The sequence below is a fragment of the Podarcis filfolensis genome, assembly GCF_964270895.1.
Source record: "Podarcis filfolensis genome assembly, chromosome: 18".
Classification (NCBI taxonomy): domain Eukaryota; kingdom Metazoa; phylum Chordata; class Lepidosauria; order Squamata; family Lacertidae; genus Podarcis; species Podarcis filfolensis.
In genome coordinates this window covers 6,938,138-6,964,186 of record NC_139622.1, presented here as the reverse complement: position 1 = coordinate 6,964,186, position 26,049 = coordinate 6,938,138, and the positions used below count along the sequence as shown (strand labels likewise).

Here is a 26,049-nt window from a genome sequence, read left to right as displayed (position 1 = left end):
GGGGGGGGGGGACTATATTTTTTGGGGGGGGGGACAAATGAATTCTTATGCCCCACAAATAACCCAAAGATGCATTTGAAATAAAAGGACACATTCTACTCACGTAAAAACACGCTGATTCCCGGACTGACCGTAGGCCAGTTTTAGAAGGCGATTGGGCCGGATCCAGCCCCTGGGCCTTAGTTTGCCTACCCATGGTAACCCGCGCCTCCATGGACAGCTAGGCAAATATAAAAAAATGCAGTATAAACACCGACAACTGGGAAACACTGGCCTGCAAGCGCTCCAATTGGAGAACAGCCTTTCCCAAAGGTGTCATGGGCTTTGAAGACACTCGAACTCAGGATGCAAGGGAGAAACGTGCTAAGAGGAAGGCATGCTTGGCAAATCCACACCGTGATCAACCCCTGCCCGGAAACCTATGTCCCCACTGTGGAAGGACGTGTGGATCCAGAATTGGCCTCCACAGTCACTTACAGACTCGCTGTTAAAACCGTGTTCATGGAAGACAATCTTACTCGGCTACAAGGGATCGCCAAAGAAGATGACATCTATCCCTTTCAGCAGAAAACCCCGCTTCCAGATTAATCCAAAAACAAGTGAAGAGAGCAAACTTCTTCTATAGCTCATCCCTCCACTCTAAGGTACACACTTGTTTCTGCAAAGCAATCTGCAGTTGCCCTGGCAGGGACTAAATGGAAACTTCTGGGTGTAAAGCAAAGGTGGGGGGCCCTCATCCTTGCCCGTTCTGAGCATTATTTGTAAGACTTAACAACTTCCAGAGTGGTCCCAGCTCTCCCACCCCTCACCCTATTCCTGTGACTCTAGTTTAATTAAAAAATTTTTTTTCCTTCCAGTAGCACCTTAAAGACCAACTAAGTTAGTTCTTGGTATGAGCTTTCGTGTGCATGCACACTTTTTCAGATACACTGAAACAAAAGTTGCCAGATCCTTCTATATAGTGAGAAGGTGGGGAGGGGTATTACTCAGAAGGGTGGTGGGAATGGGTGATTGGCAGATAGCTGTGATGAGCCTGTTGACGACTCTTAACGACTGCAATAGGTCTTACAGGAAAAAGCAAGGGGTGAGAAGGTGAAAAATGGCTTTGTCATGTATAATGAGATAAGAATCCAATGTCTTTGTTCAGACCAGGTCTCTCCATGGTTTTAAGTTTGGTAATGAGTTGCAATTCAGCAGCTTCTCTTTCCAGTCTATTTCTGAAATTCCTTTGTAGTAATACAGCTACTTTGAGATCTTGTATAGAATGTCCTGGGAGATTGAAGTGTTCTCCTACTGGTTTCTCTGTCTTGTGATTCTTGATGTCCAATTTATGTCCGTTTATTCTTTGGCGTAAGGTTTGGCCTGTTTGTCCAATATAGAGAGCTGAAGTTTAATTGTTTTTAATATTTAATAAGGAGTTTCAAATTGCTATAAGCCACCATAAGACCTGAAGGTCGTGGTACTAGTACTTTTATTATTAAATTTGTGTAACTGCCCTTCATTCGAAGATCACAGGGCAGCTCACGACATAAAAATTAAAAAAATGGGACTGTAAAATACATAAAACGAAAACCAATGGCCTCTCCCTCCTACAGATTTAAAAGGCTGCAAAATGCTAATCCGTCAAAGCCTGGTTACAGAGAACATTTTCGCCCGGCGCCTGAAAGATAGGTGGTGCAGGTGCCAGGCAAGCCTCCCTGGAGAGAGCATTGCACAAATGGGGAGCCACCGCAGAGAAGGCCCGTTCTCGTGTTGCCGCTCTCCAGACCTCTAATGGGGGAGCAACATGAAGGAGGATAGCAGAGTTTCAATGTCTTACCCTGGCGACATGCAAGATCTTACCTGGGGTCTAGTACTGTTATTATTTATACCCCTTATCTGGCTGGGTTGCCCCAGCCACTCTGGGCACAGAAAAACCATAATAAAATGTCAAACATTAAAAACCCTATACAGGGCTGCCTTCAGATGTCTTCTAAAAGTCAGTTTTATTTCCTTGACATCTGAGGGGAGGGCGTTCCACTGAGGGCACTATCACCTGGTTCCCTGTAACCTCACTTCTCGCAGGGAGGGAACCGCCAGAAGACCCTCGGAGCTGGACCTCAGTGTCTGGGCTGGACGATGGGGGTGGAGACGCTCCTTCAGGGATACTGGGCCCAGGCTGTTTAGGGCTTTAAAGGTCAGCACCAACACTTTGAATTGTGCTTGGAAACGTACATGCAGGTCTTTCAGGACTGGTGTTATATGGTCCTGGCGGCCGCTCCCAGTCACCAGTCTGGCAGCCGCATTCTGGATTAGTTGAAGTTTCCGACTCGCTTTCAAAGGTAGCCCCACGTGGAGCACATGGCAGTAGTCCAAGTGGGAGATAACCAGAGCATGCACCACTCTGGCCAGACAGTCTGCGGGCAGGGAGGGTCTTATCCTGCGTACCAGATGGGCCTGGTAGACAGCTGCCCTGCACGCAGAATTGACCTGCACCTCCATGGACAGCTGTGAGTCCAAAACGACTCCCAGGCTGCACACCTGGTCCTTCAGGGGCACAGTTGCCCCATTCAGGACCAGGGAGTCCCCTCTCCCACTTGCATGCGGATCAGATGCTCCACCACCAAGCCACAACCTCTCTCCCCTCACGCCGTTCGCCACTCATCGCCTGCTGCTCTGGAAGACAAAACACCCCAAGTACCCGTGGCAGCACATCTTCCTTTAATAAAGCCAACAGCTTCTCCTGCCTGTAGGCTGACTCAGATACAGACCAAAAACGAAACCAAAAAAAAAAAGGTTCTTCCTAGCCCGGGGATCGGGGAGGAACAAGGTTTGTGGAACGGAAGCAAAAAGGAAGCGCTCCTGGCCCCTCGGCACAAGCCGATTCGTGTCGCCAGGGCAGGGTAGTGTTTTGATCTTTGTTTTTTCCCCAGTGAGAAGCTTCGTTTTGAGGCTAGAAAGAGGTTAGGACCCCTCCGAGGGAAGGTTATAAATAAAAGAAGAGAAAGAAGCAGCACTGTAAAAATATCTCTCTTGATCCAACTCGTTTTGAACCAGTTCCAAGTGCTCCATGTGCTACTGCTCCGGCCACGGCTACTCTGATTCCAGGGCCCTAATACTAGGAAAAACAGCAGCCTCCTCCCCACCCCCTATTTCTGCCCCCATTTAGTGTTCACAAGACAGGGAGTTACTGGAGCGTCCGAAGCAGCGTCCGTAAGAAACACGGGAGAAGGGGACCACGAGGGACGGGGCTGGATCTAATCCCGCTTTGCTTTTATTTTCAGGACAGGGTCTGCACGGCCAGCAGGAGGTCCGGCTTCAACACGCTCTCCATGCGCTCCCCGCCGGAGGCCTTGATATCCGCCATGACGTCGGCATCCCAGGCGAACGTCAGAAGGGCAGAAGGCACCTTGGGGAAGAAACAAAGGCGTTATTAGGACTGGAGGTGTAAAATTTCCGGAAATTTTGAAGCCATGAGCGGGTGGGAAATGTCATTCCCTCCCCCCTATTTTTTTTTCCGGGGGGGAAATGGAAATTTTGGAAAAATTGAAACAAAGTTCAGTGTGGCTTTACAAATTGCGTGAAACGCAGAGTAGATAAAAGTACAGTGGTACCTTGGGTTAAGAACTTAATTCGTTCCGGAGGTCCGTTCTTAACCTGAAACTGTTCTTAACCTGAAGCACCACTTCAGCTAATGGGGCCTCCTGCTGCTGCCGCAGCCCAATTTCTGTTCTTATCCTGAAGCAAAGTTCTTAACCTGAAGCACTATTTCTGGGTTAGCGGAATGCGTAACCTGAAGCGTATGTAACCCGAGGTACCACTGTATTGTGCTTGCAATAAAACAGGTAACCACCCCCCTTTCCCTCAAAAGCAAAAAAAAAAAAAAAGCAAGAAGCCACCAACATAAAAAAATAATCAGATTTGCCCCTTAGCACCAACAGCAAATAAAGTTAAGGTCCACCTCAAAATTTAAGCTCCATAGAAGGTCTACCCTTTGAGTAGTGCTTTAAAAAACAACAGAAGATACAACATATACATGCTGTTTATCTCATTTTCTGAACTACTACTATCATTTTCCATTTCTTCTTGTTCTTGCTCTTTGTCATTTTCTCATGGACTTTTAAAAAACGGCTTTGGGGAAAAAATGGGGGACGCACTGGTTCCCCCCCCTGGGTTTTTTCTGAGCCTTCCCATCCACTCTGGGTGACTCCCAACAGAATATGAAAAACACGATAAAACATCAAACATTAACAACTTCCCTAAACAGGGCTGCCTTCAGGCGTTTTCTAAAAGCCAGATAGTTCTTTATTTCCTTGACATCTGGTGGGAGGGCGTTCGACAAGGCGGGCGCCACTACTGAGAAGGCCTTCTGCCTGGTTCCCTGCAACTTGACTTCTCGCAGGGAGGGAACCGTCAGAAGGCCATAGGAGATGGACCTCTGTGTCCGGGCTGGACGATGGGAGTGGAGACGCTCCTTCAGGTATACTGGGCCGAGGCCGCTTAGGGCTTTAAAGGTCAGCACCAAGACTTTGAATTGTGCTCGGAAACATACTGGGAGCCAGTGCAGGTCTTTCAGGACTGGTGTCATATGGTCTCGGTGCATATCCTCAGATTTCAGACTCTTGTCATTTAGAGTCCTCTCCTCCCCTGCCCTGCTCCCCAAGTTCTTCCAAAAATCACCTAGGCCAAAATGAAAATTCCAACTGAATCACCCAGGGTGCATAGCTGTCCTTCCCAACCCAACCTTCCTTAGAGGAGCAGAGTTCAAAGGAAGGATCCTGCCGTTAAGGGACATGAAACCCCATCATATTCAGGTTGGCTATTTGCAGATTAGATGCACTACAGAAAGCTTGCCGGGGAGACCACACATTACAAGGAACGCAAAATACCGTATTTTTTGCTCTATAAGACTCACTTTTTCCCTCCTAAAAAGTAAGGGGAAATGTGTGTGCGTCTTATGGAGCGAATGCAGGCTGCGCAGCTATCCCAGAAACCAGAACAGCAAGAGGGATTGCTGCTTTCACTGCGCAGCGATCCCTCTTGCTGTTCTGGCTTCTGAGATTCAAAATATTTTTTTTCTTGTTTCCTCCTCCAAAAACTAGGTGCGTCTTGTGGTCTGGTGCGTCTTATAGAGCGAAAAATACGGTAACTTTAGCAAGGTTTTACTAACAAAAACAAAAACTCCTTTTACACTAAGCATATCAATAAGCATAACCCAACCCCCAGGGTACTGAGAGAGCTGCTCTTTATATACTATACCCAATTGCTAACACAGCTTAATTAACACAACTAAACAGCACCTGCTATACTGCTTCACAGCTGTAAAACTAGGTCATGTTATTTGCTCTGGCCCTTAAAGACATACACATCTTGGGGAACAATAATGAACCTTCAAATTCAACAATTCAGTGGTGCTTGCTTCAGGTTTCGACGTGGACAGGACCGCACCTGACCCCCCGTCATTGGCAAGGAGACTTAAGCAAAGTGGCCACACTTACCAGGCCACATTCATTCAGTGCCATGCTCTCGTCGGTCAGTTTGTGGCCTCCGGGGGCCAGAAGCTCAAAGGGGAGCCAGTTGTTCTGCAGCGTCTCTCGCACAAACTGGTAAAGGGCTGAGACGGGCTCCCGGGCGTAGAACGTCCCTACGCCAGAAAGAAAGGAAATTTACTCTCCAGTGTTTTGTGCAGATTTGGAAAGTTTCAGGGCAAACCCACGCCATGCATTTGAAGCACATTCAACACACAATAGAAGCCTGTGACTTCACTCAAAAGGATCCCAGGAACCATGGTTTCTCTATTGCAAATCTACCCATCCTCTTAAGAATATTAGTGGGGGTGGGCAGGGGAAGTAGTAGACCATGGGTGGTCCGGGAATCAGCGTGTTTCTACATGAGTAGAATGGGTCCTTTTATATAAAATGCATCTCCGGGTTATTTGTGGGGCCTGCCTGGTGTTTTGACATGAGTAGAATGTGTGCTTTTATTTAAAATGCATCTCTGGGTTGTTTGTGGGGCATAGGAATTCGTTCATATTTTTTTTCCAAAATATAGTCTGGCCCCCCACAAGGTCTGAGGGACAGGCCCCCTGCTGAAAAAGTTCGCTGATCCCTGAACTAGACCATGTGAAAAAATGACTATAAGATTTTAGCTGCATTTCATTCCTTTTCAGCTTTGTATTCTTGCTATAAGAATAGTGGTACCTCTGGTTATGTACTTAATTCGTTCCGGAGGTCCGTTCTTAACCTGAAACTGTTCTTAACCTGAAGCACCACTTTAGCTAATGGGGCCTCCCGCTGCTGCCGTCACGCGATTTCTGCTCTCATCCTGAAACAAAGTTCTTAACCCGAGGTACTATTTCTGGGTTAGCGAATTCTGTAACCTGAAGCGTATGTAACCCGAGATACCACTGTACATTCCATTGCTGCGCCCATAACCTAGGTTTAAGGCGCCATTTAGCTGCTGGCTTTCATATCTCAGTTTCTAACGCTGCTCGCGAGGTCATCGTGCTATATTTCTTTAAGGCATCCATTCTTCCAGCCCAAAGACTTAGGATGAAGCAACCTGTGACGACCGAGCATTGGGTGGTTGGCGGCCTCTGCCCGCCTCTGGTTCGCACCCAGAGCTTTCGCACGTACCTTGTAAGATGTACCCGTCCGGGAAGCGGATGCGCAGCAAGGCGTAGTTGTACTTTCTCAGCTCCCTCTGCTCCTCTTTCTCCCGCATGGCTTTCGTTCTCAGCATCGATGCCTTCTCAACCGCTTCTGTCCTTCAGAGGCAAAAGAAAGAGGGACCACATTGGAACGCATTGGACCCAACAAGTGGTGTTGCAGACACATCCGCAGCGGTTTCCAGATCTAAAATACAGTGAGGACCGCATTCAAAGCAGCCCTGCACTGGCTGCCTTTTCCTTTTTTTGGTGCCCACTTCCGGGTTGGAGGAGCACCGCAAATAACGCTTGTGCGCATGCGCAGGCGTTATTTCCGGTGCACATCCGGGTCAGAGGAGGCCCGTGCACATGTGCACAAGCTATTTCCGGTGCTCCTCCGACCCGAAAGTGCGCCGGAAATTGCGTGTGCCCATGCGTGTGCCCACCGCATGATCGGCACTGGAGACACCGGCCCAAGGTGCAGTAAGTTTGCTGACCCCTGGTATTATGGGATGTGGAAACCAAAGTCCCCGTTCCCAGGCACACCGGCAGCAGACTCTATTTGTGGCTTAAAGTTAAGGGAGCCGTTTTAAAATAGGTTTGCCATTGTGCTGCTTTGAACAACTAACGACCCTACGAAGCAACAGCTTCCTGGGTTCAAGTCCCGATGTCCTGCGAAATGTATTTTAAAAAAATGATTTTCAAAGCAACCCCTGGACTGAGCTGGGGAGGCAGCGGCAAAAACGTGTGGCCTGTGTTGGACTGATCTTTAGTTTAGTAGTGATATTAGAAAGCTGTTCCATTCAATTATAAGGAAACTCAGAAGGGAGGGACTAGAGGAAGTCAATTAAGAGGTTTAAAAAGGTGGGATTTTCAAAGAATTAAGTTTGTTATTATTTGTGTATTGCTTTGTTTTTGTGTGTTATTCTGTTTTGTGGTTTTTGTTATATTTGTGGAAAATCTAATAAAATAAAAAAAACACACACACACACAAAAATACGTGCGGCCTGTGAGCCTTTCAGTTGAGGCGGCATCACTCACCGGAGCCTCTGCTCCCGCTTGAGCTCCTCGGCGGTGATGCTGAAGAAGTCGCTTGGCAGCTCGAAGCGGGAGGCCTGGGGGGACGGCTTGAAGACACGGAGCTGGCGGTCCAGCTGGGCCCGGAGTGGCTCCCCGCTCAGAAGCTTCTCCTTCTGCTCCTTCAGGTCGCCCAGCTTCCCCTCCTTCAGGACATAGAAGTCCTCTGTGGCCTCTTCTAAAGCGATGGAGCAGGGAGGGAAAGAGAGGGGATTCTCTTAGCACTTAGCACTTGCTAAGGGGGCAGTCGGGTGTGGGGGACTCCCTGGTCCTGAATGGGGTAAGGTAAAGGTAAAGGGACCCCTGACCATTAGGTCCAGTCGTGGCCGACTCTGGGGTTGCGGTGCTCATCTCGCTTTATTGGCCGAGGGACCCGGCGTACAGCTTCCGGGTCATGTGGCCAGCAGGACTAAGCCGCTTCTGGCGAACCAGAGCAGTGCACGGAAACACCGTTTACCTTCCCGCCGGAGCGGTACCTATTTATCTACTTGCACTTTGACGTGCTTTCGAACTGCTAGGTTGGCAGGAGCAGGGACCGAGCAACGGGAGCTCACCCCGTCGCAGGGATTCGAACCGCCGACCTTCTGATCAGCAAGTCCTAGGCTCTGTGGCTTAACCCACAGCGCCACCCGCGTCCCACCCCTGAATGGGGTAACTGCCCCTAAAGGACCAGGTGCGCAGCCTGGGAGTCGTTTCGGATTCACAGCTGTCCATGGAAGCGCAGCTCAGCCTTTCAGCTGCTACGCTGAGCCTTACCTTGTCCCGGGACACTGAGGGTGGCCTTTTCAAACCCGACAGCCTGGAAAAACTTGTGCGTCCCCTCCAGGCAGTGGATCCTTTCCTAGGAGGAAGACAAATGTTTCCGTGCTGTTTATTTCTTTTCCTGCAAGCTTTTCCTGCCATTCCACACACCTTCCAAAAGCCAGCCAGCTAGAGAATCCCTGAGGCTGCTTGTTTCGGTTTTATGTCGCTTGCCTCTGCACCCTGCCAAAGTCTGTTCAACAATATAAGGCGATTTAAGTGAGGGGTGGAGACCCTGTGAGCTGTGGGCCAAATCTGACCCAGCATGAGCCTGGCCACAAACCATGCCCACCTGCCCTACACCTGATGTCACAACAATCTTAGCTTCAAGCGATCTTAGCCCCCTGAGCTGACATGCCAAATGGGGCTTATCCTCCACTTTTCTAGTCCTCATTTTTCTGTGAGATGGTTTCTGCCAAGCTCTAGCGAGAGCAGGGTTTGGGAACGTGAAGGTAAAGGGACCCCTGACCATTAAGTCCAGCCGTGACCAACTCTGGGGTTGCGGCGCTCATCTCGCTTTACTGGCCGAGGGAGCCGGCGTACAGCTTCCGGGTCATGTGGCCAGCAGGACTAAGCCGCTTCTGGCGAACCAGAGCAGCGCACAGAAACGCCGCTTACCTTCCCGCCGGAGCGGTACCTATTTATCTACTTGCACTTTGACATGCTTTCGAACTGCTAGGTGGGCAGGATCTGGGACCGAGCAACAGGAGCTCACCCCGTCGCGGGGATTCAAACCGCCGACCTTCTGATCGGCAAGTCTTAGACTCTGTGGTTTAACCCACAGCGACACCCGCGTCCCATTACTGGGCCCTCAACTCCCACAAGGCCCAGCTGCTGGCAGGGACAGTTGTCTGGGACGAGAGGACTTGCACTCCAGCAGCTCCCTCCTCTGAAACGCACCCACCTGGAACACTTTGTTCTGCAGTTTGATTTTCCGGTACTTCTCTTCCTCTGGGTGGAGGTGGATGTTGTCAAGGTACCTTGGGAAGGAAGACAAGTTGTCATTCTGGGCACCAGTTTGCTCAGGCTTCCTCTCAAAAGGAAGTACCACCAAGTTCAATAGGGACTTTTTATACCATTTTCATAGGTTTTCTTAAATAGGAGGCTTGTCAGAAGGGTTTCCCCCCCTTAATAATAATAATATTTTTTTATTTATACCCCGCCCTTCCGGGTTCAAAAACCGGGCTCAGGGCGGCTAACAACAAATACAAAACACTTACCGTATTTTTTGCTCTATAAGACTCACTTTTTCCCTCCTAAAAAGCAAGGGGAAATGTGTGTGCGTCTTATGGAGCGAATGCAGGCTGCGCAGCTATCCCAGAAGCCAGAACAGCAAGAGGGATTGCTGCTTTCGCTGCGCAGCGATCCCTCTTGCTGTTCTGGCTTCTGAGATTCAGAATATTTTTTTTCTTGTTTTCCTCCTCCAAAAACTTGGGGCGTCTTATGGTCTGGTGCGTCTTATAGAGCGAAAAATACGGTAATTGTAAAAGCAGCATAAATATAGTATAAAAACACGAATACCAGTAAAATTCAAAATTCAGAAATCAATTTAGGGGAAACAAGCATTAGATAATCCCCAGGCTAGCTGGCTGAATTAGTCCTACTTGGGAGGACACCAGGGGAGAATTAGCTGTGGGGTCTCAGAGCGGGTGCTCTTCATAAAAGGGGAGGGGGAGGGAAAAGAAGGGAAATAAAGATCAGGCTGAAATCAAATTAAAGTTTAAAAGAAGAAGCTTTCTTTTTAGGTATTATAGGGCAGGAATTGCCAGAAGAGCAGAAGAAGCTATTCATGGATGCTACGACAGTGGCTAGGACAGGCATAGGCAAACTCTGCCCCTCCAGAGGTTTGGGACTACAATTCCCATCATCCCTGACCACTTGTCCTGTTAGCTAGGGATGATGGGAGTTGTAGTCCCAAACATCTGGAGGGCTCTAGGATTTTACTAGCCCCCAAAAGGAAAGAAGACAAGACACCAACGAAAGAAGAATGGCAAGGTAAACATATGGAATATGCAGAAATGGCGAAACTCACAGGAAGACTCAGAGACAAAGACAACAGAGACTTTAAAAAAAAGACTGGGAACCGTTCATGTTGTATTTACAGAAATATTGTAAAGAAATGGACTCACTAGCAGGGTTTGAGCAAAACACTTAACGGTTAAGAAAACCAGAGGAAAGGTGAAGAAACAACAATATGGAAATTAATGAAAGGTAAGAAGTAACCGGAAGAAAATTTGGTACAAAAATGATAAGAATGTAAGAGCATTCAGCTAAAAGATGAAAAAAAAATTAAGCAGAAGCAAATTGTTAAAGAACCAGAAGGGGAAGTGGAGGAAAGGCACGGGGTGGGGAGTCATGTTTTATTCTATTTTTTATATATGATAATTGTGTTGAATATTAAATGGTAAAACTTAATAAAACTTAATAAAACTTAATAAACTTAATAAAAAATTATTACAACAACAATCTTTATTACGGTCCAGAGACCCAACAAATCGTTACAAAGCAATACATAATTCATACAGCCTACCTCCAGGTTAAACAAGCATTTTGTTCAGAATATAGGGATCACTGGTTCTTGCAAATACCTGACAGTACCAAACTATTGAAGGCTTTTCACCAAAGCCAGACTAAACGTCTTTCCTTCTGCAGTGTTGGATGGCAGGTTGAGAGGAGTTCCCTACCAGGACAGACTTTGCTCGTGTGCTCAAGACATCGATTCCATAAAACATATTTTGCTGCACTGTGCAAAATATGAGCAAGCCAGGGCTGAACTGATACTACCCTTGCTGGTACCTTTCCCGGGAAAATCAGAGGCTCACTATGTCAGGTTCCTATTGGAAGACCGGACAAAATTATTACAAAAAAAGGAACGGGGGGCGGGGGGACACCAACAGACACCAGGCTCCACTTACTTTGCGATGGTCTCCACTCCGAGTTTGACCTTTTCCCGGTCCCTGTTGCAAGTGTGGATCTCCATGATGGCAGCAGCCACGGGGTCTTGGGCAGCATGCTGGGAAGACGAAGAAACAGAAATGCCCTGGGCTGTTCTGCCAAATCCTGGAAGGCCTCTAATCTGAATAACTTGAATTGCAGGTATTCAAGGGCTTGGCAGACTCCCTTCTTGAAAAGGCACCTTACAAACTAGAAGGATCCACAAGGCAGAGCTATGCAGCGTGGTTTTATTTCTCGTACAGAGGCACATGGTCATTCAATATATACAGTGGTACCTCGGGTTAAGTACTTAATTCGTTCCAGAGGTCCGTTCTTAACCTGAAACTGTTCTTAACCTGAAGCACCACTTTAGCTAACGGGGCCTCCTGCTGCTGCTGCACAATTTCTGTTCTCATCCTGAAGCAAAGTTCTTAACCCGAGGTAATATTTCTGGGTTAACGGAGTCTGTAACCTGAAGTGTACGTAACCTGAAGCATATGTAACCCGAGGTACCACTGTATATGCAAATACCACCGGTATGTCTGGTTCATTTAAGACTACAGTTGTACCTTGGTTTTCGAACAGCTTAAGTTCTCGAACGTTTTGGCTCCTGAATGCTGCAAACGTGAGTGTTCCGGTTTGCAAATGTTCTTTGGAACCCGAATGTCCGACGGAGCTTCCGATTGGCTGCAGGAGCTTCCGATCGGAAGCCACGCCTTGGTTGCCAAACGTTTTGGAAGTCAGATGGACTTCCGGAACGGATTCTGTTCGACTTCCGAGGTACGACTGTATATCGAACCTTTTGTCCTCCATAATGATGGAGCTCACCGGTGGAGAACACTTTTATTTACTTCTACAAAACTTTGATAATTTTAAAAACTGCCGAACCCAAAGCGTTGTCTGCCAAGAGATACTTATACAGACATTAAGTCTTGCATGCAGCCATCCGCATGGTATCAAGACGGACTTGGAAAATCTTTTGCATTACAACTCCTTTTATTTTGATCTATATGTGTTTCTTTTAAAGGAAACCTTTGCATGCATTGATAATTTATTATTTGGTAAAAAGGTAAAGGGACCCCAGACCATCAGGTCCAGTCGCCGACTCTGGGGTTGTGACACTCATCTCGCTTTATTGGCTGAGGGAGCCGGCGTACAGCTTCTGGGTCATGTGGCCAGCAGGACTAAGCCGCTTCTGGGGAACCAGAGCAGCACATGGAAGCACCGTTTACCTTCCCGCCGGAGTGGCACCTATTTATCTACTTGCACTTTGATGTGCTTTCGAACTGCTAGGTTGGCAGGAGCAGGGACCGAGCAACGGGAGCTCACCCCGTCATGGGGATTCGAACCGCCGACCTTCTGATCGGCAAGTCCTAGGCTCTGTGGTTTAACCCACAGCGACACCCGCGTCCCTAATTATTTGGTACTGGCCATGTAATTCAGTGTTCTGTGAACCTCAGCTTTAATTTGAGGAAGTTAATTTTCCCAAGGTTGCGGACATAGGCTTGGAAATACAATAGCAGTGCCTGGTGAACTCTCAGAAGCAGGATTCCAAACAGTCGGGTTATGGAGCTACATATACCGTATTTTTTGCTCTATAAGACTCACTTTTCCCTCCTAAAAAGTAAGGGGAAATGTGTGTGCGTCTTATGGAGCGAATGCAGGCTGCACAGCTATCCCAGAAGCCAGAACAGCAAGAGGGATTGCTGCTTTCACTGCGCAGCAATCCCTCTTGCTGTTCTGGCTTCTGAGATTCAGAATATTTTTTTTCTTGTTTTCCTCCTCCAAAAACTAGGTGCGTCTTGTGGTCTGGTGCGTCCTATAGAGCGAAAAATATGGTATATGCACAAGTTCTGAATGATATGATACTTTATTATCCCTTTGCAGCTGTGCTGCATTTTGGTACTTTTGTCTTCTCAGGCAAAACTTGTTATGTTTGCATTCCCCCCCCCCCCCCGTTAACAGATCAATAAAGCCGGGGCGGGGGGGAATGCACTCTCTGTCAAGACACCAGAGGACACACTCCCCAAAATAACCTTACCTCAAGGATGGCCTTTTTGATCTGTGCCTCTCTTTTATCCTTCCGGACGGTGGCCCCAGTTAAAGGGCAAGTGAAGTAGACTCCTGAGACTGACAGCATGGAGGGATCTTCTTCTTGAAGAGCAGGTAAAGAATTCTAAAGAGAGGCGTGATTTTAAGACAGGCGATGCAACACTGAAAAAGGTACTACAGTGGTGCCTCGCAAGACGAAATTAATCCATTCCGCGAGTCTCTTCGTCTTGCGGTTTTTTCGTCTTGCGAAGCACGGCTATTAGCGGCTATTAGCGGCTATTAACGGCTTAGCAGCTTTAAAAAAAAGGAAACAAACTCGCAAGAACTCGCAAGACGTTTTGTCTTGCGAAGCAAGCCCATAGGGAAATTCGTCTTGCGGAACGACTCAAAAAACGGAAAACTCTTTCGTCTTGCGCGTTTTTCGTCTTGCGAGGCATTCGTCTTGCGAGGTACCACTGTATGATGCATATATGGTGGAATTGTTTAAACATCAAACAATTTTGGGAAACAATATACAATGAAATGTTCAGATATTCATTTAGGAACACATCAGAAGGTTTCCTATTGGGAATAGTACCAGGAAGTCTAAAGGAAGAAGACAAGACATTATATTTATACGCAACAGTAGCCGCAAGGCTACTGATTGGGAAAAATTGGAAAAGTGGTATTACACCGACAAAAACAGAGTGACATGCCAAATTATTGGAGTATTACAATATATCCAAAACAATGGGAGAAATTGGAAGGATCTCAAAAGAGAAGATAGACAGGGACTGGAAGGTGTTTAAAGGATCCTTGCAAAACCATATTGAAAAATCAGAACTCCTATTAGAATAAACAAGTTCCGTTGTAAATACTGAAATACTAAATAAGATGGATAACAATGTGTGATAGAAAAAGAAGCATGGAATTAGGTCAAAGGTGTGTGAAAGAAAGTAATAGAAGTGGAAAGAAATTGCAGTTGAGTAGATTGGAAGTCGTAACACAAAGGTGGGGTGAGCCGGTGGGAAAAGGAATTATCTGTGAAATTGAGTGCAGGTATGTTTGAACATGTATGAAATGTATGTCTGTATGCTTGTATATTCACAATATGTGTGTATTAATGCTGAATTGTTTTAATAATAAAAACTCTTCAAAAAAATAAATAAATAAGACAGGCGCTCCATTGGAGGAAGAAAAAGAAAACGCCTATGGCCATTGTAGTTTGTTTTGCCACTATTTTAGCAACTGCAATGATCATATAGATCAGGGGTCAGCTAACCTTTTCGGCAGGGGGCCGGTCCACTGTCCCTCAGACCTTGTGGGGGGGCAGGACTATATTGGGGGTGGGAATGATGAAATAGCACCACGATCCCCGGTGGCTGCTTACCTGCGTCTTGCAAGCAGCAGGGGCGTCCGGCGGCGGGAAGATGAGCGGCATGTGAAAGGACTCTGGAGAGCGGCTGCTTAAAAGGGCGGCCGCTCAAGTGCTGCTGCTGCAACAAAGCCCAGCCCCCTTCCTCCTCTAGGCAGGGCGGGGAGAAGCCAGGAGGAGGGAGGGAGGAGGCAGTGCCGCTGACGTGTGAGGGAGAGGGAAAGAACGTGCGCACTGGCGATCCACACGGCGATTCCCGGACCATCTACGGGCTGGATCCAGAAGGCCGTTGGGCCTGATCTGGCCCACGGGCCTTAGTTTGCCGACCCATGATATAGATCAGGGTCGGCAAGGTTTACCTTGCCTGGGCTGGTTCACTCCCGCGGAGATCGCTCCGTGGGCTGGGTCGCGTCTGCACAGGCACGATTTACAGTGGTGTGGAAGCGAGTCCCTGCTCTGTGCCGCACCAGTTTAGCGCAGCACGCGGGGACTCACTGAGCCGGCAGCCCTCCCCTAATGAGTCAGAACCTAAGGACTTAAGCTGTGGATTTAAGGCTGTGTGGAGATAAACTTTCGAACCAAAGCAATGTTTCAAGATGAAGCTGGAAAGCTAAGAGTTTTGGAATGACGCAGTTAAAAATGCCGTCGCCATTTTGGGAGGCATTGTTGGAGCTCTTGGGTCTGGGAGGAGAAAGAGAGAAATAGAGTTGTTTACATATCGTGGATCAACTTCTCGGTGGGACTTAGGAGCGACAAATGCCAAATTTATGATGGAAAGAGCGATGTTATCTACGAAGGAGATATATGGAAACCATCTGGAGGAACGGGAAATCCACACAGGATTATTATTTTGCTTATCGGCTTAAGGAGACTAACAGAAGAGATCGTAAAGGAAAAATAGAAATTAAATGAACAAGATATGATGTGGAAACACCAAGATAAGACTGGATAGAATTATGAATTTTGTTTGGACTGATTGGGACTGATTTGGACATTAACGCAGTAATAAGAAGATGATCTGAATCCCTCTTTGGATCTTGAAGTATGGGTTCCCCCAACAAAATTTAAAAATTTGGCTTTGTAATTTGGAATTTATGTGATGTGATTTAATTTGATGTGATTGGCCAGTTAATAAAAATTATTTAAAAAAAATAATTAAATGACCCCCGTGGGCCGCAGGTTGATGACCCCTGATATAGATCCATCTGAGGTATTGATTGGTTTTGAAATGATTTACCTGTACACCTGATTGTTACTGCAATAGCGATGCCTTGATTTTGCATTTGTGAGCTGCTTGGAGCAGATTTACACAGAAAAGCGGCATACAAATTGAAAACAATAACTAAATGAAGGAAAGCCCAACCCTTTGAAGAAATACTGAAAGAGCAGGTCAAAAACCTACTAATAAATGGCGAGGCGACAAACGCAGCTGTTCCTACCTTCTGATCCACAGAGGCTCCTTTGTCGCTTGCTGCTGCTTCAGCCATAAGCTCCTTTTTCACTAGAAGAACAATTAAAACAAAGATATGCATCAAAAGTGAAATTTGGGGAGAGGAGCAACCAGGTATTTGGGATCTATACCCATGGGTTGTGTGCTATAAATTAATGTTCTGTCCAAATTTACATCACCTTCTCTCTCTCTCTCTCTCTCTCATTGCGCACAATTACCTTCAATGCAAGTAGACCCAATGAAAATAGCTGATACGACTCGGGCCCATTAACATAAGAAGATTTCTGCTGGATCAGAACAATACAGAACAACAAACCCCTGTGTTGCAAACTTAACACAACAAACAGCACAAGCAACACAAAGACCAGTACAGTGGTACCTCGAGTTACATATTCTTCAGGTTACATCCGCTTCAGGTTACAGACTCCGCTAACCCAGAAATAGTGCTTCAGGTTAAGAACTTTGCTTCAGGATGAGAACAGAAATCGTGCTCCGGCGGCGCAGCAGCAGCAGGAGGCCCCATTAGCTAAAGTGGTGCTTCAGGTTAAGAACGGTTTCAGGTTAAGTACGGACCTCCGGAACAAATTAAATACTTAAGCCAAGGTACCACTGTATACTAGATAGCACCGTAATTCTTATTGCATAATATACATACCGGTAATTTAGTACAACAAAAACAAAATGTGTACCCTTGCAAATTCTCTAATACATTTGAAAACAATGGCTCATCTAGTCCCCGTTCTCACAGTGGCAAACCAGAGGCCTGTGGGGAACCCCCAAGCCCAGCGGTTATCAACCTGTGGGTCCCCAGATGTTGATGCACTACAACTCCCATCATCCCTGAGCTCTGGCCTTGCTAGCTAGGGGTGATGGGAGTTGTAGTTCAACAACATCTGGGGACCCACAGGTTGAGAAAGGCTGCGCTAGCAGGACCCAAGCACACACAAAGCCTCACCCCTCCTGTGGTTTCCAGCAATTGATATTCAGTTAGTGCCTCTGACCCTGGAGGCAAAGAATAGCTTTGCCCCTGATGGCCCTTTCCTCCATGGATTTTTCCATCCTCTTTCAAAGCCATCCCAGTTGGGCCTCCTGTGGCACGGAGTTCCAGAGTTTAATCCTGCACTACGGACTTTCTTTTGCCTGTCCAGAACCTTCCACCATTCATTTTCTTTTTTTTAAAGGTATTTATTGAAGTTTCACAAAAACGAAAGTTTACAAAATGAAAAAAGGTCATATAATAAGAAAAAGATACAAAAAAAAGAACATAGAGAAATACATGAAAAAGAAAAAAGATGAATAAATAAAAAAAATTAAAGAATTAAATTAAAAACAAATCCGTTTTTTGTAACTTTGAACTCATTAGCTTATTTCCTTGGCCTCCTCACACCTCCCCTTTTTATATTCCCATTTAAATAATCAAATCAGCAAATCCTTACCCTCTTTCATTTATCTTAACTCTGTATCTTAACATATTATAACTTTATATTTTCATCCATTATCAGTTCAATTTTGCATACTCTTGTTAACTTTGTTGCTAATGCCACTTATTTTCAATCCAACATCATTTTAACATTCATTAATTTTGCAGTATTTCTGAAGATAGTCTTTAAATTTATTCCAGTCTTCTTCCACCAACTCTTCTCCCAGGTCTCGGATTCTGCCAGTCATTTCCGCCAATTCCATATAATCCATCACCTTCATCTGCCACTCTTCCAGGGTGGGTCTTCCAGAACCTTCCACCATTCAGCTTTGCTGGAAGTCCAAGCGTTCCAGCGTGGCAAGAGCTGCCGTTCATTTCAACTGGACTTCTGTGAGCAGCACTTTGCATGCTTTTTCACAAGGTGTGTAGGAAACTGGATTCACTGCCCAAAAAGCACAGGCACTGCACTTTCCCTTGCCTTCCATGGAGAGAGCTGCCCTGGATCCTCAGAACATATAAATCAGGGGTAGGCAACCTAAGGCCCGGGGGCCGGATGCAGCCCAATTGCCTTCGCCTTCTCAATCCGGCCTGTGGACGGTCCGGGAATCAGCGTGTTTTTACATGAGTAGAATGTGTCCTTTTACCGTATTTTTCGCTCTATAGGATGCACTTTTTCCCCTCCAAAAATTAAGGGGAAATGTTTGTGCGTCCTATGGAGCGAATGCAGCCTCCTTGGCTTCAGTGATAGCAACGTGAAGCCTCCGAAGCGCAGAGGGAGCGCTCCCTCCATGCTCCAGAGGTTTTGCGTTGCTTTTGCTGAAGCTTGGAGAGAGGGGTCAGTGCTCACCGACCCTTCTCGCTCTCCAGGCTTCAGCGAAAGCAATGAGAAGCCTCCGGAGCGCAGCGCGAGTTCCCGCTGCGCTCTGCAGGCTTCAGGTTCCTTTTGCTGAAGCCGGGAGAGCAAGATGCTCCTGGCTTCAGCAGAGAGGGAGAGCTGCGCAGTGCCCCTTCAGCGAAGCGGGAGGAGAAATGGAAGGGGCTCCGTTTCTCCTGCCGCCTCGCTGAAGGGGCGCTGATGAGAGAGGGCAAGAATTTTTTTTCTTGTTCTCCCCCTCTAAAACAAGTTGCGTCCTATGGTCGGGTGCGTCCTATGGAGTGAAAAATACGGTATTTAAAATGCATCTCTGGGTTGTTTGTGGGGCCTGCCTGGTGTTTTGACATAAGTAGAATGTGTCCTTTTATTTAAAATGCATCTCTGGGTTATTTGTGGGGCATAGGAATTTGTTCATTTATTTATTTTTATATAGTCCAGCCCACCACATGGTCTGAGGGACAGTGGACCGGCCCCCTGCTGAAAAAGGTTGCTGAGCCGTGATATAAATCAACAACTAACCAAAAAGAGAGAGAGATTTCATTAAGACTTGCAGGCCAGCAACTCCTGCCCCTCGCCCTTTTACCCTGATTCCGGATGGCGTCTTGGGATGAGGGGGGACGAGGTTTGGGCTTCTGCTCCAGCCGGGCCAGGGCTGCCGCCGCCGCCATCTGAGCTTCATTGGTCGGCCCTTGGCGAGACTTGGGAGGAGGGTCAGCTTTCGGCTTCTCCTTCGGAGCTCTTTCTCTGTTGGGGAGAAATGGAGACACTTTGAGGGCAGAGAAGCGCAAGGGCTTTGAAGGCCCAGCAAAGAACACAAGCGCCAGGGAGCCTGTCAAGCAGAACTGTTGCCATGAGACTCACAAGCGGCCAACCCCTTCCAGGGGGCGCAGATCAATTCTGTGTCTAGGGCAGCTGTCTACCAGCTCCATCTGGTACGCAGGCTGAGACCCTCCCTGCCCGCGGACTGTCTCGCCATAGTGGTGCATGCTCTAGTTAACTCTCGCTTGGACTACCGCAATGCGCTCTACGTGGGGCTACCTTTGAAAGCCAGTTGGACACTACAACTAATCCAGAATGCGGCAGCTAGACTGGGGACTGGGAGTGGCCACCGAGACCATATAACACAGGTCCTGAAAGACCTACGTTGGCTCCCAGGACATTTCCGAGCACAATTCAAAGTGTTGGTGCTGACCTTTAAAGCTCTAAGCGGCCTCGGCCCAGTATACCTGAAGGAGCGTCTCCACCCCCATCGTCCAGCCCGGATACTGAGGTCCAGCTCCTAGGGCCTTCTGGAGGTTCCCTCCTTGTGAGAAGTGAAGTTACAGGGAACCAGGCAGAGGGCCTTCTCGGTAGTGGCACCTGCCCTGTGAAATGCCCTCCTATCACTGGCAGAATCCGTGACCAAGGAAAAGAGACGGTGGAAGAAGATTGGAAGAAATTTAAAGTTTATCTTAAGAACTGTTGCAAAATTAATGAGTGCTAAAATGTCATGGGTAATGTAAAACAGAATTGCAGTGACAAATAATTGGGTAAGAGAAAAAGGATTAAAGAAAGTGAATTATAAGTAACTGAAATTAGGGGTTGCTGGAAAAGTTTAAAACAGGGATGCAGAAAAGGGAGGTATGGGGAAGTCGTTGAAATAAGGTTTAAGAAAAAGAGGTTATGAAATTATACGTGTTTATATGTTTGTTTGTTTATGTATTGTCAGTTGTATTGTGTTTTAATATATGTTGGAAAATTAATAAAAATTTATATTTAAAAAAAAAAAAAGAAATGCCCTCCTATCAGATGTGAAGGAAATAAACAACTACCGGACTTTTAGAAGACATCTGAAGGCAGCCCTGTTCAGGGAAGCTTTTAATGTATAATAGATTACTGTATTTTAATATTCTGTTGGAAGCCGCTCAGAGTGGCTGGGGAAACCCAGCCAGATGGGCGTGGTATAAATAATAAATTATTATTATTATTTGAGGGCAGAGAAGCGCAAGTGCTTTGAAGGCCCAGCAAAGAGCACAAGCGCCAGGGAGCCTGTCAAACAAAACTGTCGCCCTGAGGATCACGAGCGGCCAACCCCTTCCAGGTGGTGGCCCCCAGAAGCTGGAGGCAGGGCTGGCAGCACTGGGCAGCACTGCCAATCCCCAGCCTGCAGCCCTGGGTATGTTCCTTCTGTTCCTTGCCATGAACACCGAGAAGGAACAGGAGCAGTATCTGCCTCCAGTCACCTCTACCTCGAGATGAAGGTGAAGGTGTAGGTGTGAGCAAATGAGAAAACCTGTTTGAGAAGATTCCAGTGTGCCCAAAATTCTTTAGGGAATTGTAGGGACAGAACTACCTGAATTGCATAGAAATGTATTTAATGAATGCTACCTGCCCAAAGGGACGCGGGTGGCGCTGTGGGTTAAACCACAGAGCCGAGGACTTGCCGATCAGAAGGTCGGTGGTTCGAATCCCCATGACGGGGTGAGCTCCCGTTGCTCGGTCCCTGCTCCTGCCCACCTAGCAGTTCGAAAGCACATTAAAGTGCAAGTAGATAAATAGGTACTGCTCCGGCGGGAAGGTAAACGGCGTATCCGTGCGCTGCTCTGATTCGCCAGAAGCGGCTTAGTCATGCTGGCCCCATGACCCGGAAGCTGTACGCCAGCTCCCTCGGCCAATAAAGCGAGATGAGCGCCGCAACCCCAGAGTTGGCCACGACTGGACCTAATGGTCAAGGGTCCCTTTGTCTTTACCTTAACTGCCCAAAAGTGGAAAGAAGAAGTCCCATCAAAGGAAGAATGGATACAAAAACTTAGGGAATATGCAGAAATGGTGAAACTTACCGGAAGAATAAGAAATCAAGACAACCAACTTTTTTTTATAAAAGAATGGAAATGGTTGATTGACTATTTCCAGATAAATTGCAAACAGATAAAAACATTGGCAGGGTTACTGTAATAACCTGCAGTTTCATAAAAGTATATATTTAAAGTAGATAACTAAACGAGCAAATTAAATGAATTTGGATATGCAGGAGATATTAAAAAATAAATTTAAGGAACCGCAGAAAGAGGGGGAAGGAAGTCAAACTTTGAAGTGTTAAATTGGTCGTAAAACTAATGAAATGGTTCAACTTGAAAAGTATAAATAAAAACGTTTTTAAAAAGAGAGAGAAGGTGCGAGTGTAGCTAAAGAGCTGGGTCAAGAAAGCTACGGAAGAGCTCCCATAAGGAAGGAGCAAATCCAAGAGAAGGCTAGCTTGGTTTTTAAGCCATAAGGCAGGGCTGAGGAACTTGAGGTCTTCTAGCTGTTGTTGGGCTCCAAGTCCCACTAGCCCCAGTCAGGGATGATGGGAAATGTAGTCCCAACAACATCTGATGGGCTACAGATCCCTCACCCCTGCAGAAGGAATTTCATAAAACGGCGGGAATTTTGCGCCAACGAAGAGAACTAAAAGGTCCACAGACCATTGAATGTTTCCAAGCAAACTGTAAACAGATAAGAACACTGGCAGGGTTATTTTAATAACCTGCAGTTTTATTTTAAAAGTATATACTTAAAGCAGATGAATAAATGAACAAATTAAGTTAATTTAGATATGCAGAAAGTATTAAAAATAAATTTAAGGAACCGCAGAAAGAGGGGGGAAGGAAGTCAGGCTTTGAAATGTTAAAATGACTGTAAAATTATTGAAATGTATAAAACTAAAAGGGACCCAGGTGGCGCTATGGTCTAAACCACAGAGCCTAGGGCTTGCCGATCAGAAGGTCAGCAGTTCGAATCCCCGCAACGGGGCAAGCTCCCGTTGTTCGGTCCCTGCTCCTGCCCACCTAGCAGTTTGAAAGCACGTCAAAGTGCAGGTAGATAAATAGGTACCGCTCTGGCAGGAAGGTAAACGGCGTTTCCGTGCGCTGCTCTGGTTCTCCAGAAGCAGCTTAGTCATGTTGGCCACATGATCCAGAAGCTGTACGCCGGCTCCCTCGGCCAGTAAAGTGAGATGAGCACGTAACCCCAGAGTCGTCTGTGACTGGACCTAATGGTCAGGGTTACCTTTACCTTTACTATAAAACTAAAAATCATCAATATTTATTATATAGATAGATAGATAGATAGATAGATAGATATAGATATAGATACACACACACACATGACCAGCCTGTTTAAACTCCAATGCCTTTCAAGATGGAGCCGATCTGTTCCTTGATGTTTAGAAGTCTCCGCCTAGAAGTTACTGAGTACATCCCAGGCTGAGCTGGGATTGGAGCTTACAGTCTTTCACAACTCTCAGGGCAAGGCTGGCTACCTACCTGCCCAATTACAGATAAACGACCAGGAAGATGACTTACACACCTATTCATATAGCGCAGGGAATTCCACGCAAAACAGAGAAATACTCCCAGAAGAAAAAAGAGACTGATATAGTGAAGGGGGTACATACACCACTCTGGGGTGGGGTTTTCTGCTCATCCTGGCAAATGCAAGCTCAGCAGAGAAGCCAAGGCAGTATGGACTCTGTCCAGCCACCACTGTCCCCACAGTGTCACAGCACCATCACAAAGGGGCTGGGGAGCACCCACTTGCAGCCAGAGGCCCCCCAGAACGTCTTGGATGAAGGAGTTGAGGGGATGCTCGTCAAATCTGCAGGTGACACCAAACTGGGAGGGGTAGCAAATGCCGCAGGAAACAGAATCGGGATTCAAAAAGACCTTAATGGATTGGAGAACTGGGCGCAAGCTAACAAAACGAATTTTGATAAGGACAAATGTAAGGTTCTGCACTTAGGCAGGAAGAACCAAATGCACAAATATAGGATGGGGGGACACCTGGCTTGCTAGCGGTACATGTGGAAAGGATCTAGGGGTCTTGGTGGACCACAGGGTGAACATGAGTCAACTGTGTGATGCAGCAGCAAAAAAAGGCTAATGCTATTCTATGCTGCACCAACAGAAGTCTAGTGTCCAGATCAAAGAAAGTAATAGGTAAAGGGACCCCTGACCATTAGGTCCAGTCGTGACCGACTCTGGGGTTGTGGCGCTCATCTCGCTTTATTGGCTGAGGGAGCCGGTGTACAGCTTCTGGGTCATGTGGCCAGCATGACTAAGCCGCTTCTGGCGAACCAGAGCAGCGCACGGAAACGCCGTTTACCTTCCCGCCGGAGCGGTACCTATTTATCTACTTGCACTTTGACGTGCTTTCGAACTGCTAGGTTGGCAGGAGCAGGGATCGAGCAATGGGAGCTCACCCCATTGCGGGGATTCGAACTGCCGACTTTCTGATTGGCAAGTCCTAGGCTCTGTGGTTTAACCCACAGCGCCACCCACGTCCAATTCTGGGCGCCACAATTTAAGAAGGATGTTGACAAGCTGCAACCATCAAGGGTCTGAGGAGCGTTTGAAGGAGCTGGGTACGTTTAGCTTGGAAAAGAGGAGACTGGGAGGAGATAGGAGAGCCATCTTCAAGTCTCTGAAGGGCTGTCACGCAGAGAAGGGAACAAGCTTGTTTTCTCCTGCTCTAGAGGGCAGAACTCGAACCCATGGCTTCAAATATTCTGAGTGAACATTAGGCAGAAAACCTGTTCCGACTGGGATGGAAGGTGGTGGGATGAGATGGTGGGACAGTGTTCTTGAAGCGAAATTAAGAGACGCCTGCTTCTTGGGAGAAAAGCAATGACCAACCTAGACAGCATCTTAAAAAGCAGAGACATCACCTTGCCAACAAAGGTCCGCATAGTTAAAGCTCTGGTTTTCCCAGTAGTGATGTATGGAAGTGAGAGCTGGACTATAAAGAAGGCTGATCGCCCAAGAATTGATGCTTTTGAATTCAGGTGCTGGAGGAGACTCTTGAGAGTCCCATGGACTGCAAGAAGAACAAACCTCTCCATTCTGAAGGAAATCAGCCCTGAGTGCTCCCTGGAAGGACGGATCCTGAAGCTGAGGCTCCAAGACTTTGGCCACCTCATGAGAAGAGAAGACTCCCTGGAAAAGACCCTGATGTTGGGAAAGATGGAGGGCACAAGGAGAAGGGGACGACAGAGGACGAGATGGTGGGACAGTGTTCTCGAAGCTACGAACATGAGTTTGACCAAACTGTGGGAGGCAGTGGAAGACAGGAGGGCCTGGCGTGCTCTGGTCCAGGGGGTCACGAAGAGGCGGACACGACTAAACGACTCAACAACAACAACAAGAATTGCGAAGCTGGAAGGGGGGTCCCCAGGGGTCATTTAGCCCAACCAGCTGCAGTGACTCTGACGGAGGAACCTAGCATCTTTCTGCGAAGTGCCACAGGGAAAGGGTTCCTGGCCCCAAGCAACCCCCTCCCCCCAAAAATCTGGCATCACTGGAATTATAGCATCACAGCATTGTAGAGTTGGACATCATCATCAGTGCTTCTTTTCTTTAAAAATGTTTAGGGGTACTCTCATTTTGATATCATTTTATCGATGATACAGTGGTACCTCGGGGTACCCCCCACGCTACGCCACTGCCCTGATGCTGGGAAAGATGGAGGGCACAAGGAGAAGGGGACGGCAGAGGACGAGATGGTGGGACAGTGTTCTCGAAGCTACCAGCATGAGTTTGACCAAACTATGGGAGGCAGTGGAAGACAGGAGTGCCTGGCGTGCTCTGGTCCAGGGGGTCACGAAGAGGCGGACAGGACTAAGCGACTAAACAACAGCAACATTGTATGGCCCTCGGTCTAGTTGAGACCCCTGCCTTGCAGAGGGGGCTGGACTAGATGACCTCTGGGTAGCCCCCTTCCCTGCCCCCCTCATTCTCTCCTCCCCCTCCCCCAACGGGGACCCCGCCCACCATTCGCAGAGCGGGGGGGGGCTGGTTACCTAGGCGACTCGCTGAGCTTCTGGCCCGGCCCGGCTCCCTTGAACTGCAGCTCCGCTTTGATATCCTGGAAAAACTTCTTCATGGCGGCGGCGGCGTCGAAAGCGCCCCTCCCCCCCCCCCGCCTCACCTCACGAATCCCCAAACATATCAGCGCCCGCCCCTCGACTTTCGTCTCCTCTCGCCGCTCCGCCGTAAACAGGAAGCGGAAGTCGGTTGCCGGAAGGCAGAGGGACGCGCTTTCCGGTCACGTGCCGGCCTCTCTGGACTCAAGCGGGAGGTTCAGCGCTAGAGTGCCGAGCCGGAAGTGGAACCCCTGGGCTTCTGATTGGTTAGACGTCTATGGTTCCCGCTCCAGGCTGGGAAGGCCGCTCTAGGCGAGTGACCTTCCTTCTCCATGGTCAAAGTTTACCAAGTCCTTAAATGAGGCCATAGGGTCCTGGAGTTGGAAGGGACCCTGAGGGTCATCTAGCCCAACCCGCTGCAATGCAGGAATATGCAGCTATCCCATATGGCAGGGGTAGGCAACCTAAGGTCCGGGGGCCAGATCTGGCCTTCTAAATCCAGCCTGCGGGTGGTCTGGGAATCAGCGTGTTTTTACATGAGTAAAAACAAAAAAAATTTTTTCCTTCCAGTAGCACCTTAAAGAC

At 47.6% G+C, this 26,049-nt stretch overlaps 1 protein-coding gene and 2 long non-coding RNA genes across 5 annotated transcripts in view; 1 reads left to right on the top strand and 2 right to left on the bottom strand.

Annotated features, from left to right (window-relative positions):
* Window positions 1–26,049, bottom strand: part of LOC310753641 — a 64,790-nt gene that overhangs the window by 3,896 nt on the left and 34,845 nt on the right. The window lies entirely within an intron of this gene.
* Window positions 725–3,295, top strand: LOC310753622. The gene is made up of 2 exons (XR_014543394.1): window positions 725–818; window positions 1,380–3,295. It is a non-coding gene; the product is annotated as an uncharacterized lncRNA (long non-coding RNA).
* UBXN6 (UBX domain protein 6) lies at window positions 2,683–25,682 on the bottom strand. Of its 3 annotated transcripts, none has more exons than XM_083594727.1 (11): window positions 25,402–25,682; window positions 19,171–19,331; window positions 16,283–16,344; window positions 13,479–13,613; window positions 11,419–11,516; window positions 9,408–9,483; window positions 8,459–8,543; window positions 7,667–7,880; window positions 6,615–6,745; window positions 5,478–5,623; window positions 2,683–3,388 (listed from the first exon to the last, which is right to left on the bottom strand). In XM_083594727.1, exons 1-11 carry the CDS (start codon window positions 25,482–25,484, stop codon window positions 3,260–3,262), a joined length of 1,320 nt encoding a protein of 439 aa, XP_083450853.1. In that variant the 5' UTR covers window positions 25,485–25,682; the 3' UTR covers window positions 2,683–3,259. The 3 variants fall into 3 exon arrangements, with proteins under 3 accessions (XP_083450853.1, XP_083450854.1, XP_083450855.1); XM_083594728.1 differs by lacking the exon at window positions 25,402–25,682 and adding an exon at window positions 23,002–23,105; XM_083594729.1 differs by lacking the exon at window positions 25,402–25,682 and adding an exon at window positions 22,914–23,046.

Coding starts and splice junctions, on each gene's coding strand:
- UBXN6 (XM_083594729.1), bottom strand. CDS start 22,999: ATGTACCCCCTTCACTATATCAGTCTCTTTTTTCTTCTGGGAGTATTT. Junction 6,746..7,666: donor AAGCGGGAGCAGAGGCTCCG/GTGAGTGATGCC, acceptor TTGCCTCTGAAG/GACAGAAGCGGTTGAGAAGG. Junction 5,624..6,614: donor GGACGGGTACATCTTACAAG/GTACGTGCGAAA, acceptor TTTCTGGCGTAG/GGACGTTCTACGCCCGGGAG.